A 12,264-nucleotide genomic window follows, 5' to 3' on the forward strand; every position below is an offset into this window, starting at 1 on the left:
GCCTTCAGCACCCACAGTAAAGTTGAGAGGCCGCAGTGCCCTGAGCCCTGAGAAGGGTCCCCATGGCTTGCCTCCCAGGCAATGTCCCCAGCCTGCTTTGGAATTACTATCCACAGCTGTATGAAGCCATAGTCTGCTCCCTGGTACCTGCCCCTCCCGTCAGGCCAGCAGGAGGAGGTTGGGAGAGGGCTCTAAGCTCTCATGCCTGTGTGGCTCAGAACCCCAAGCCAGTGTTGGGTCCACCCCCTTCTTTATTCCTTACAGCCTCTGTTTCAACATGGGGAAGGTAGGCCGGCAGGATCTTACCAGGAAGTTAATTCCTACTTCCCTGTGGCCCACACGATTTATTGCTTCGATCTCTGGTTAACAATGCTTGAGTGACAGACTTTCTAGTTTCCTGTGTCTGCTAGAAAATTTACCCCAGGCAGTGTTCCCCCTTGTTTGTACAGATGGCAGTGGTGGGGTCTGATTCTGGCAGCTGTGGCCACAGCCCTTCCCCAGAAAATTTAAGTTCTCGAGTTCAAGTTCCCATAAGGCTCCATCAGTGTCAGGGTGTGGTATTAAACACCTCGAGGTCTGAATACATGTTCCCAGCTCGGGAGCAGAGCTCCAGAAAGCTCAGAGCCCGCCCTAAGGACTTCTTCTCACTTCCCCAAAGGCCAGTGCTCAGAGGCAATCCGAGTGGGAGCCTGGGGTGCCATGATGAGTGTCTTCCCTCCCAAACACGAAAGCCCCATCCGGGGACCTCGACTGTGGCCCCAAGGGGTCTATATCACATAGAGCAGTTGGGGCTCTGAGTAAAAAAAAAATTTGACTCCCAGAGGCACCTGTGTTTGGGCTAGATGTGACCTCCAGGAGCAATAAGAGATCACCTTCTTTCTTAAGTGAGAAGAGGCCAAAAACCCCAGCCTCTTAAGAGGTGTTTTCTTGGAAAGCAATGGGGTCTGTCCTTAAAGAAAGAGAAGCAGACTCTAGAAACAAAATAAACTCAGCATTCAACGTCTCAATTCACATAGCAGAGTTCGTCCCCACACAACTGCCTCTGAGCAGGACCCAGAGAAGACAGTAAGACTCTTTCCTTCCAACACCAGGGGGTCTGTGTTACCAAATCTGGCAGTGTTCAGGGTCATCGGGGTTCAAGGTGATCTTCTTTCCCGGGGCCAAGCGACGACCAGCCACCTCACACACGGGACAGTCTTCAGGGTCGATGCAGGTCTGCAAAAGCTCATCTAGGATTTTCCCTGCATGACACATCCCTTGTTAGCGGCTAAAACTCTCACCTTTCACACAAGGAAGACTCGGTTTTAACTACAGGGACCGGTCCCGGAGGCTAGCTCTGCCTTCCTCCCTCAAGGGGCCTCTCACCTCCGAGGGAGGAACTTTCCTTCTTTGGGCCTTGATTCATCTCTCTGCCAGACCAGGAAGGGGTATTCCTTCAATCTCTCTCACCACACCCAAGCCTCAAGACAAATGAAATCTTCTCTCCAAGGGTCATTTCATGCCAGCAAAGAATATAGCTAATTACTCCACATCTGTGCTACCCCCTAAGGTAGCTGCCACAGGCCACTAGTTAAATTAAAATGTGAGCTGACACTAAACAAAACTGAAAATTCAATTTTTCGGACACAGCAGCCACACTGCAGCAGAGCTTTCCCATCCTTGCAGAACATTCTATCAAAACATGCTCTCGGTGAAAAACCCATAAATAGGGGTGCACAAGCCCCGTGTAGGAGCTCAGCCTGACAAAACCATGGCTGGCCTGGCTTGGATGAAAGGGCACCTAGAAGCAGAACCCAGGGTGGCAGGAACAGGGACAGGGCAGCGCTGGGCGAGGCGGAGGAGGAGTCCCGGGGGAAGCACCCTTCCTGACAGCCCAGCCCAGCCTTCCTGCCAGTCCCGACCACGGAGCAGGTGCCTTACCTAGAGGGCAGTGTGCATGGCAGCCTTCGACACACTGCACTGGGCATGCCAGCGGCTCGGGGTGCTGGCACGTGATGGGACAGGCAGGGGCACAGCTGTTATAACGCCACTCGCACTCATACCCATTCTCGTGGAGGTTCCTCTCCTCACAGTTCTGGGCTGTGGAAACAGAACACGACCAGTCTGTGCAACCCGAGAAGCCAAGCCTGCACCCAAGTCCCCCAAAGAGACGGTGGCGAGACCCATGGGGGTCATGGTCCTGAGGGAGGCGATGGTGCGGGGGGGACTAAGCAGCCAGAGCAGTCACCAATATTTGAGGCTGTTGATGTTTTAAGCACCTAATCAGGGATGCCTGGGTGGCTCAGTTGGTTAAGCATCTGCTTTGGGATAAAATAATGCCCCAGGGTCCTGGGATTGAGTCCCACATTGGGCTCCCTGCTCAGTGCGGAGTCTGCTTCTCCTTCTCCCTCCTTCCCCCTGCTCGTGCTCGCTCTCCTTCTCTCAAATAAATAAATTCTTTAAAAAGAATTAAGTTAAAGAATCTTTAAAAAGATAAATAAAGCACCCAACCGAGAACCAAACGTTCTCAATCAGTTTTCCATATAAAAACAATCAGTCGCCCACACCCGAGGAGGACTCTACAGAAATGGGTGCGTTGCTTGCTCACATTGGCATCTAATTAAAAGATACTGAATGTATCTTCATCGCTGCTCCATCTTCTCCCTCTTCTGGAATTTCTCTAGATATTAATGTCTTCAGTCGCTGTCCCCTGTCCCTCCTCACTCACTCGATGTGCTAACTCCCTTCAGCCCTCGGCCATCGGTCCCCATACGGGAGCTCTGTCTTCTCTCCCACAAAGGAGTCCTCCCGCACCCCACTTTGAGGTCTAGACTCATGAGGGGGGAGGGTGGGTGTCCGAGACCATGAGGGACATCAGGACTCACGACACAATGTGGCTGTCCTCCAGGCCACCACCTTGCCATGCTGGGCACACACATGGGCGTAGGCAGCAATGGTGTCACAGAAGCAGGCGCAGTCCCCAATGGACTCGCAGGAGCAGGAGTCGTAGATGCAAACGTCCAGGTATGGCTCAGGGTCCACCTGCAAGGGAACCTTGGGGTGGGCCTCGGCCTGGGCAGAACTTAGGAACTTGGGCTCTTGGTCTGGGAGAGAATGTTCTGGGGATCAGAGTCGGGCAATGGGGGCCTCTGGCTGGAAGGAGACATGCTAGTCAGGAGCCCAAACAGGGAGTAGGTACAGAGGCATAATTCCCAGGTTCTAATCTGGACTCCAATAAGCAGAGTTGGATACAGGAGTGCTGCTGGCCTTTCATAGAATGTAATGTACCTTAGAATTTTTCAGAACATTCTCTTTGATCCATCTTTCCACGTACCTGCTCAGCCAGCCAGCCATTCCCATAACCCGCTCCCAACCTCATGGATATTTGCATGTTTCTACACAAAACAAAGACATACAAGCTGGTCACCTTCCTCCTTTGCCTCCATTCAGCAAAGCGAAGGAGGAGATGCATTAGACTGCTTACACTGCCTCACTGAGGTGCTGTGGGGCTATTCCCTGGACAGCCAGGCCAGCCTGGGCTCCCCGGACTCTGCCCCCAAGCCTACACACCCCCTACTCACCCTCAGCCACTTCCCCACCCCCACACACACTGCTGCCCACACTGGCCTTCTCCAAGGTGGTTGTGACAGGAATGACCCTAAGTGGGTCATTGTTCCCAAGACATTCCAACAATCCTGATTTCCCTGGCTGCCAGGCTCTCAGCATTCTTCCAGCTCAGATGCCCAGGGATCCCCCAAACCAGCTTTGCTGTATCCTCAGGGACCACAAATCAGAGGACAGGAGAAGGAGCGCTGAGTACAGGAATTCACGTTGGTGCCACAGAGCAGCGTGCGCGTACGTGGCTGTGTGCACGTACATACGTTACCGCACACGGACCCACACAGGCACCCGCATACATGCGTATATACATTCATACAGAGACAGAACACGAGTTCAACTTTGGGGAACTGCTTGTCACCCTTTGAGATAAAGACCCGAAAAGAAGTCTCAACAAGTCCTCAAAAATCCCTGAGTATCGGCCCTGAGAAGAGTTTCTGCTAAAGGGTTTTGTGAGGGCAGGGGGTGCTCAGGCCGCACACGCAGCAGCAACAGGAGGATGAAATCCTGGCTCTCGTGCGGGAGAAAGATCCTGCAGGGTGGGGGATGGGGGGGGGGGACAAGCCCTAAGATGAAGGCCCAAGGAGAAGCACTGACAGGTGCCCAGAAGAGCTACACTTTGCGCGGACGAAGAAATGATTCGCAGGGCGTCACTCTCCTCCTACACCAGCCACCACGCTTTCTGTCTCCCAGCCTGAAGCCAAGAAAGGGACCAGAGAGCTGACGTGATACAGGTCCTTTCTAAGCCTCCGAGGTCGCATCCACAGGGCAAAGCTCACGCTCCGAGGGCCCAACCCACGGGACCAACCCTCAGGGCTCTCTTGCCTCTATTCCCCCCCAGCCCTCACCAGCCTGTTGCAGTCCTGGAAAATATCACTGGTGAGGATCCTGCAGGAGGAGTCCACCATCGCCTGCTTCATGAGGTTGTTACGGCAGACAGCAGGAGATGAGTCCTGGGGCACCTGGTGGGCAGGGCAAGAGGACACAGACAGACCCCCAACCATCAACCCAGAAGGATCCCAGAGACCCTCCTGGCCAGCCCTGCCACCCCAGCCATTCAAACCGCTCCACACCCTACCCCACCCCTCCAGCCCCCATGAGAGTACTGGGGGGAGGGGGTGACATTCCAGGAAGCAGGCTGCTGGGGTCCAGGCCATGCGGAGACCCCAGACATACTTTGCTGGTGTCGGCACACTGCGGGTTCACTTTCCAGGAATTTCCAAAGTCCACGGGGTCCTCTTCCACCTGGAGGCTGCTGCTGGTGAAGTCATTGTTCTGGATGCCATCAAAATTCCCGCACAGACCACACACCCGCTCCTGACAGACAAGATGAGGTCATGAGCACCATAAACCTCAGGGTAAACTCTTTGATTCAGGGAAAGGAGGGCTCCCCGGGGCAGCAGAGGAGGCAGGCTCATCAGAGGAAGCGGCGGCAGGGAGAGGGATGAGGACAGAGACCTAGGAGCAGACCAGGGCGATGGACAAAGCCGTGTCCCCACCATGGTCTCTCCCAGGCTTCCTCACACAGCCCATCTTAGAGCTAAACAGAGTTCATTTCTCTCCCCAGCAACAGGCTGAACAGAGGAAGCTGCTTCAACATTATGTCAATGAGAGTGTACAGGTCCCAAGAGAGAATGTTCTGGTCCTATTTTACTGCAGACAAGCAAGCCCATTATCTGAGCAACTGAATGTCTGTCCAGAACAGGCTGGCTGGGATTCTGCTGTATACTGAATGCCACCGGAGTTCACATCATATCTCATCTGTCTCTGTGTTCACCCCTCATGCATACAACAGGCACACACATGCCCAGCTACGGGTCCCAAACAAGTCATTACTGAATGAATGGAAACCATCGCATAAGGACTATGTAAAGAACTGGAACTATCTGGCCTGGAAAAGAAACAAGTGTGATGCTCTTGAAACATATTTAGAGCCCTGTCTTGGCACAGAGAGATGTGACTTGCTCTAGTTCACTTCAATACGGAGAATTTGGTTTGGTACAAGGGTGAACTTACTGGGGAACAGCTAAGAAGAATGTTCTCACAGTTGGACAAAGGCCTCATGGCCCCAGAATACAGCCCCTGTCCTTGTAAACTACCACTCACTCCAGTCCCTCCTCTCCAGCCACACTGGCCTCCTTGTTTAAATGCTCCAAACTCCATCCACCGGAGGGCCTTTGCATATGCTATTCCACCTGCCTGGACTCTCTTGTCTGGATATTTACATGACTCACTCCCTCCCTTCCCTGAAGACTCTTCATGTCACCTTCAGGTCTCATCGGACCAACCAAGCTAAAATAATAGGCCGACTAGAATATGATCTCCACCAGGGTTGTAAAGGGCAACACCACAGGCCCCCCTCCAAAGATGTTCATGCCCTAATCCACTCATGGCAAAAGGAACTTCACAGATGTGTTTGGGTTAAGGACCTTGGGATGGAGAGGGAGTCCTGGACAATGTAGGTAGGCTCAGGATAATCACAGGGTCTAACAAGGGGCTGCGAAGGCATCAGAGTGAGGAGGGTGAGGTGACAGAAGCACAGAGGGAGACTGGAAGAGGCTGTGCTCTTGGTTTTGAACATGGAGGATGGGACCACAAACCAAGGGATGTGGGCAGCCCCTAGAAGCTAGACAAGGCATGGAAATGGGTTCTCTCCTAAAGCCTCCAGGAGAAAGCAGCCCTGCCAATCAGCTTTATACTTTTGACCTCCAGAACCTTAAGGTAATAAATTTATGCTGCTGTTTTAAGCCACTAAGTTTGTGGTAGTTTGTTACAGCAGCAAAAGGAAACTAAGACAAGGCTTAAAACATATATATATATGTATATATATACATATATATATATATATATATATATATATATATATATATATACAAATGCAGGTATGGGTGTGTAGATACATATATAGTTACATATATGTGTATCTATAATAATATATATTATACCGAATGGTAACAATATATATTTTCTGTGTGTGTGTGTATGTATGATATACATGTGGTTTCTTCCCTACTGTATCCACAGTACCCAGAATAATGCTTGACGCCAACGAGAGCTTAGTAAGGATTTGGTGAATAAATGAATGTGTGAATTGTTAATGCTTTCCAGAAAGAGAATGGGCGACCACAAGAAGTAAGGGCCATGTAGCCTCACCTCAGCACAGCTGAAATGAACGGTGCGGTCAGAGAGGCCCCAAGACTAAATTAGCCACCGGAGTACGCAGAGCACTTGTCCCACGCTCATCAGAAAAACAAGGTCCCAACACGCTGTCGGAACCTGGCCCCAAATACTATCGCTTTCACGAAAGCAGCGTTATCAGCAGTTCTGCAAATAGCTCTCACATCGGGCTGGTGGATGGCTCCATGGCAAGGCCACACCCCAGAATATTTCCCAGGGTTTTCCTAATAGTGTGCGTGATCAGTTTGCCTCTTTAAGTTAAGAAAACTTAAGAAAAGCTGTTGTCTGATCTTTCACTTCCTTCTTCTGTGGATAGAAACCGCCTGCCTAGCATGGCCAGTCAAGGAACTCTTTGCTGGGTAGGCGGGGCACGGGGGGCCTCCCACCATCCTTCCTACAAGCGGCTGACTCAAGAAACAGCCAAAGCTGACCCCACACATGGAATCCACAGTCTTACGTGTGTCAGGAGGGAGACTGGGCTGGAGGGTCACCCACTCTCTCCCGTAATGGTGGGCAAGCCAGTGGGCTGAGGAAGGTGCAAACAGTAAGTCACAGACAAGACGAAGAGGAAACAGAGAAGAGCCCTTGACCTGGTATGTCCGCTTCAGGCTCACGGAGATGCTCAGGCGGCGGTCCCAGACCACGGAGAGCGCCTTGCCCAGCAGCAGGATGACATAATGACCGGACTCCACCACCTCAAAGTGGGTCTCATCCTTCATGGGCTTCTTCACATTCACCTGAAGGTGAGAGAGAACAGAGAGTGGAGAGCAGGCAGGGGGGATGTGCTCCTCCCTCTACCCCACACCCCTGCCTGCTGCTGCAGCCCCCTTGGAACCACAAGTTGTTCACCCCACCTGGTCAGAGCATGTCCCTTCCAGGCCAGCACCCTGCCTGGATGCTTCTGGGTCCGTCTTGCCTATCACTGACCAATAATCCTATGACTAGCCAATGACAGCACAGATGACAGCAAAATGATAATTAGGAGATTAAAAATACAATGAAGCCAACTAGTGGAAAATAGCCATCACTGTGCCAAAAAAAAAAAAAAGAATTTTTTGATACTTGATCATTAAATGCATGTGGTCCCCTAAATTGGTTTTAACATGAACATGATTTGAAGCATTTCTAAGCAATTTACATAAAAATCTACCCATTTATATAAATGAACACTAGACTCTTCCCTTTCCTTCTCCCCACCCTGCTCCCCAGAGTCCCTGCCATCAGGAGCCACCGCTGACAGAAAAGGGACACTGAGGAGCTCAGCGCTAGTGGCCAGAATCATGGATTTCCATTTCCAGAAGGACTCTGACTTGAGCCCTTGACTTAGCACACTTGTCACCAGTGCTGAACACTCAGAGCCCATTTCAGCATGTTTGGCTGACTGATTTGTAAAACTGAAGTTATCGCTAAGGGCCTGTCATCCCTTTGCAAGCATTCTCTCCTTAGTGACATACCACACACAGAGCTAATCATAAGTGCACACATCCTATCGGACATCACCATTGTCATCTGTCCTCTGAAACAGAGTTGACACTGCTGACCTACAGTAATAATGGGGAATTTGCCCCTAGGTCCCCTAAGATTAGCGGTGCATATTTGCAGGAAGGCAGGGATGCGGGCTGAGGCCATGGAACAAAATGAAGGTACCAGGACAGGTCTGAACCCAGAGCCTGGTCTCCCCAGTACAAGATGCTTCCCTTTCCAGACCAGCAGAAGCAGAATGGTGGTGCCCAGACTCCCTGGCATTCCGTATGCAGATTCCGGGGTTCCACCCAGACCCAGTGACTCAGAATCTTGGGGTAGACTCTAGGGTCAGTATCTTAAACAAAATTCTAGGTGATTCTTCTGTACCGTTCTGAGAACCACTTCATAAACTCTTAGTACACAAGGACTGAATCTGATTACTTCTCTTTTGAGCTCTTTTAAAAAGATTTTATCTAAAAAGAACTGAAAAACATAAAGTCAAAATCCCCCAAAACACTATTACTTCCCAAAATAGATGTTTATGAGTGTTACATATATATATTTGTGCATATATGTTTGTATATGATGGATATGTAAATATGTATGTGTATTATATACGTGTATGTTATGTGCATATACTACATGTGTATATATTACTTGTGTATATGTATGTATATATATGCATGTCGTGTATACATGTATAGCTGATGTACATGTAGATGGTAGATATATAGATGTGTACAGATATGTAGATATGGTAGATATGTATCTATGCACATATGTGATATGTGTTTATATTATGTACACGTGTGTATGGTATATGACACATGTATACATGCCATGTATATATGTGTACACATGTGTATGTGCATATGTGTATACTAGATCCTTGTGTTACATATATGTTATGCATGCACGTGCATGTATAAACGTGTGTGTTATATATGTGCATGTGTGGATATATATGTATCATGTGTGGTGCATATGTGTATATGTGTGTGTGACATATCTGTGTCATGTGCATGTATGCGTGCATATGTGTGTGTTGGTGTGTATGCATGCTGTATGTGTATTCATATCTCTATATTTCATCTACAGATGCATACATGAAAGGGAAAGGCCTCCTGCCCTCCAGCCCCCATTCCACCCTCCAGAGGTAAGCACTGCGCTTTAGCAGATACAATTACACATTCTTCTCCACACACACCTCTGCCCTTTATTAAAATGGGATTGCGTTATCCACAGTCATCTGCAACTTGTTCTTCTCATAGATCACGTCAAGTTCAGATGATACAGCTCTGCCTCATGCCCTCTAACAGCCGTACAGTATCCCACCACACAAGCTCTAAACAATGCTTGATGCCTGCTCTTCATTGGCTGATGGGAGAACAACGGGGTTGTGAGGGTGGAGGGGGGAAGGCTGGCACTCACCTCCCCGTCAAACAGTTCAATCTCTCCTCCTTCCACCAAGATGGTGGCCCGCTTCTTGCATTTCACTGAAGGGTAGCTGCACCCCTCGTTCCCCACCAGGATCCGGAAGGTCCCAAGGTTGCCGTCACAGTAATCCTGGGGAAAGGGGGTCCCGGGACAGGAATATTATCTCTGCTCTCTCTTCCCAGATTGGAAGATGGGTATCTCATCATCTCAGACCATTGAAGGATACGTGTTAAAGGATATTACCATGTCCGTGCACATGTGTGTGTGTGCGATGCACGTGTGTGTGTGAGACAGAGAGACAGAATGAAATTGAGAGAGAGGGAAAGAGGATGAGATGCGGGTGGGGGAGAAGGGACAGGTGTGTTATCTTCAACCGTGACATACAAACCAGAGTCAACGAGCCCAGGGTGCCACCCTACCCTCCAGGAGCCCAAGGGAGCGAAGGAGGGAGAAGGGGAGAGGGGAAAAGGCCTGTGGTATGTTTTGCTGAACACATCAGCCTAAAGGCCCCTACCCAGAATTGGTTAGTGCTTAGTCTTACCCAGCTAACTGGGACAGTTTGACCACAAGGCACTTTGTGGCTCTTGATTCCAGTTGAATCCCTCTGGACTGTCAGCCCAGAAATGTAACCAAAGGTCATCTGACACAGCTCCATGGCACTGAGCTATACCCCCTCTAGTTGGGAATAGAGGATGAGGGACTGCTGGTCCTTGCTGGTCAACTGCATAAAAATTAAGGAAAGAGAGGACATTTCTGGCAAATACTGCCCCATGGTGGCTATTGCTGTGGTATGATAGGAGGGAAAAAAAGACCCAGAAAAAGGTGTGAACCTTTGTGCTGCCACTTATTGGATACATAGAGCAAGTCACTTACCTCTCTGACACCCCCTTCCCCATACACACACATATACAATCTGTCCCTCATCAGTCAATGGTGGGATTGTTAAGTTAAACGGTTCTGTGTTAATGGGATTGTGAAAGGTAAATGAGGGAACAAAGGTGCAGGTGCTTTATTCATGGCTCTTGGCACCAGCTAAAATTTGGCTCAAAAAGAGTCAAGTGTTGACAACATGTCCCAAAGGAAGAGGGAGAAAGGGGAAGAGCCAGGACAAAGTATCAGAAGGGGACAAAAGGACTGGCTATGAAGGAAAATAAGCAACCCACGAAGCAGCACAATTTGAAAGGGACTCTAAAACTGGCCCACTTGGGAAAGTTTTGCCTGCGCAGGGGAAAAGCGGGGAGCAGATCTGACCAGCTGCTTCTCATAGCATTGAACTAGTGAGTGCTGTCTGGGTGCTCACGTTTGAAATTGGCTGGGTGGCTGAGCCCTAGAACTGGTGTCACCTCATCTTTTGCTATTAACATTGGGAGGCAGATAATTGAAAGACAGGCTGCCAGATATAATCTGTAGCACAGCTCTAGACAGGGATACTCCCCAGGTTCATAAGTGTCAGTAAAATCATGTCACGATGAGCATGTCCTGTCTGTCTCCCCAGCACGCTGCCTGCCTTTCTGGGGCCACACTGGGGCATGGGAGATGGAAGCTTGGTTAGCTGGTGCCAATGCTTGCTCCCAGCAAGCTCTGCCCACAGCTGCTCACCCTGCTGCCAGTTCCACCCACTCCCAGCATGCTCTGCTCTGCTGCCGGTTCTGCCCCACTCCCCGTATGCATTATGCTGCTACTAATTTCACCCCACTCGCAGCATGCTCTGCGTTGCTGCCGGTTCCGCCCCACTCCCAGTATGTTCTGCAGACATGCATGCTCAGGCACTCTCACTACCTAGTTTATGGGGTCCCACAGCCTCTCTCTCTGGGGCTGAGGCTCCTATGGGTCTGTGGTCTTCCCTTGAGACCACGCCAAGCCCCTACCCTTCTTCCCAAGAATGGAGACAGAAAGACCACATTGTTTAAAGATTCGCAGCATCAAGTTGTCTCATCCCTCATGAGAAAAGCACTCATATCTCCTTGCTTACTCACTTTGGTGTCAACCAGTAAGAGAAGTTTACAGTAATCCACACGGTGGGGAGAGGGAGAGGGAGGGGCAGGTCCCCTTACTCACCAGCTAGGATTTTCTGGGCAGTACGACTTTTCTGTGCCTCCCCCTTCTGAACTGGACTAGGCTCGAAATGGTGGACAACAGGATCATAGGGCAGGAAGCCAACTCCAGGGATAATTCCAACTGTCCCCCAGTCCTGGGCCACTCACCAGCAGGGAGGGTGAGGGAGCTGAGTCTAGCCTGAGCTCCCCTCTCCCCTATAAGTCCTGACTGAGGTTGTCTGCCAAAAGGAACCTATGCTTTAGCTACTCATGTGGGTGCTAACTTGGGCTGGGGGTAGCCTTGCCCCCACACCCATTCCAGTCAACAAAGGAGTTTCTGCCCTGTTCTTGTAAGTCTCCGGGTCAGCTGAAGCAAAATGGACCATTGCTCTGAGTTTCAGGCCCCTTTTTTAGGGGCTGGAAAATTGCTGCAGTAGAAACTAGCCCCAGAGCTGTTTCCACAGACAGAACAGCAGAATCTGACCCAGGAACCTCCAAAGGGCTGTCGACACCTCCCAGCGTCCCCCAAAGACAGAGAGCACCCCTGCCCTCC

General features: G+C 50.3%; 1 protein-coding gene across 1 annotated transcript in view; it reads right to left on the bottom strand.

Moving 5' to 3' along the window:
* VWF (von Willebrand factor) overlaps positions 1-12,264 on the bottom strand; it is a 135,488-nt gene that overhangs the window by 48,589 nt on the left and 74,635 nt on the right. The window contains exons 21-27 of the mRNA XM_047739853.1: positions 9,670-9,804; positions 7,365-7,511; positions 4,774-4,914; positions 4,446-4,559; positions 2,865-3,021; positions 1,921-2,079; positions 1,106-1,241 (exon numbers count right to left, since the gene is read on the bottom strand). Coding sequence (XP_047595809.1) covers positions 1,106-1,241; positions 1,921-2,079; positions 2,865-3,021; positions 4,446-4,559; positions 4,774-4,914; positions 7,365-7,511; positions 9,670-9,804 — 989 coding nt within the window. The remainder of the gene's footprint in view (positions 1-1,105; positions 1,242-1,920; positions 2,080-2,864; positions 3,022-4,445; positions 4,560-4,773; positions 4,915-7,364; positions 7,512-9,669; positions 9,805-12,264) is intronic.

Source organism: Lutra lutra, chromosome 8 (assembly GCF_902655055.1).
Source record: "Lutra lutra chromosome 8, mLutLut1.2, whole genome shotgun sequence".
Lineage (NCBI taxonomy): Eukaryota > Metazoa > Chordata > Mammalia > Carnivora > Mustelidae > Lutra > Lutra lutra.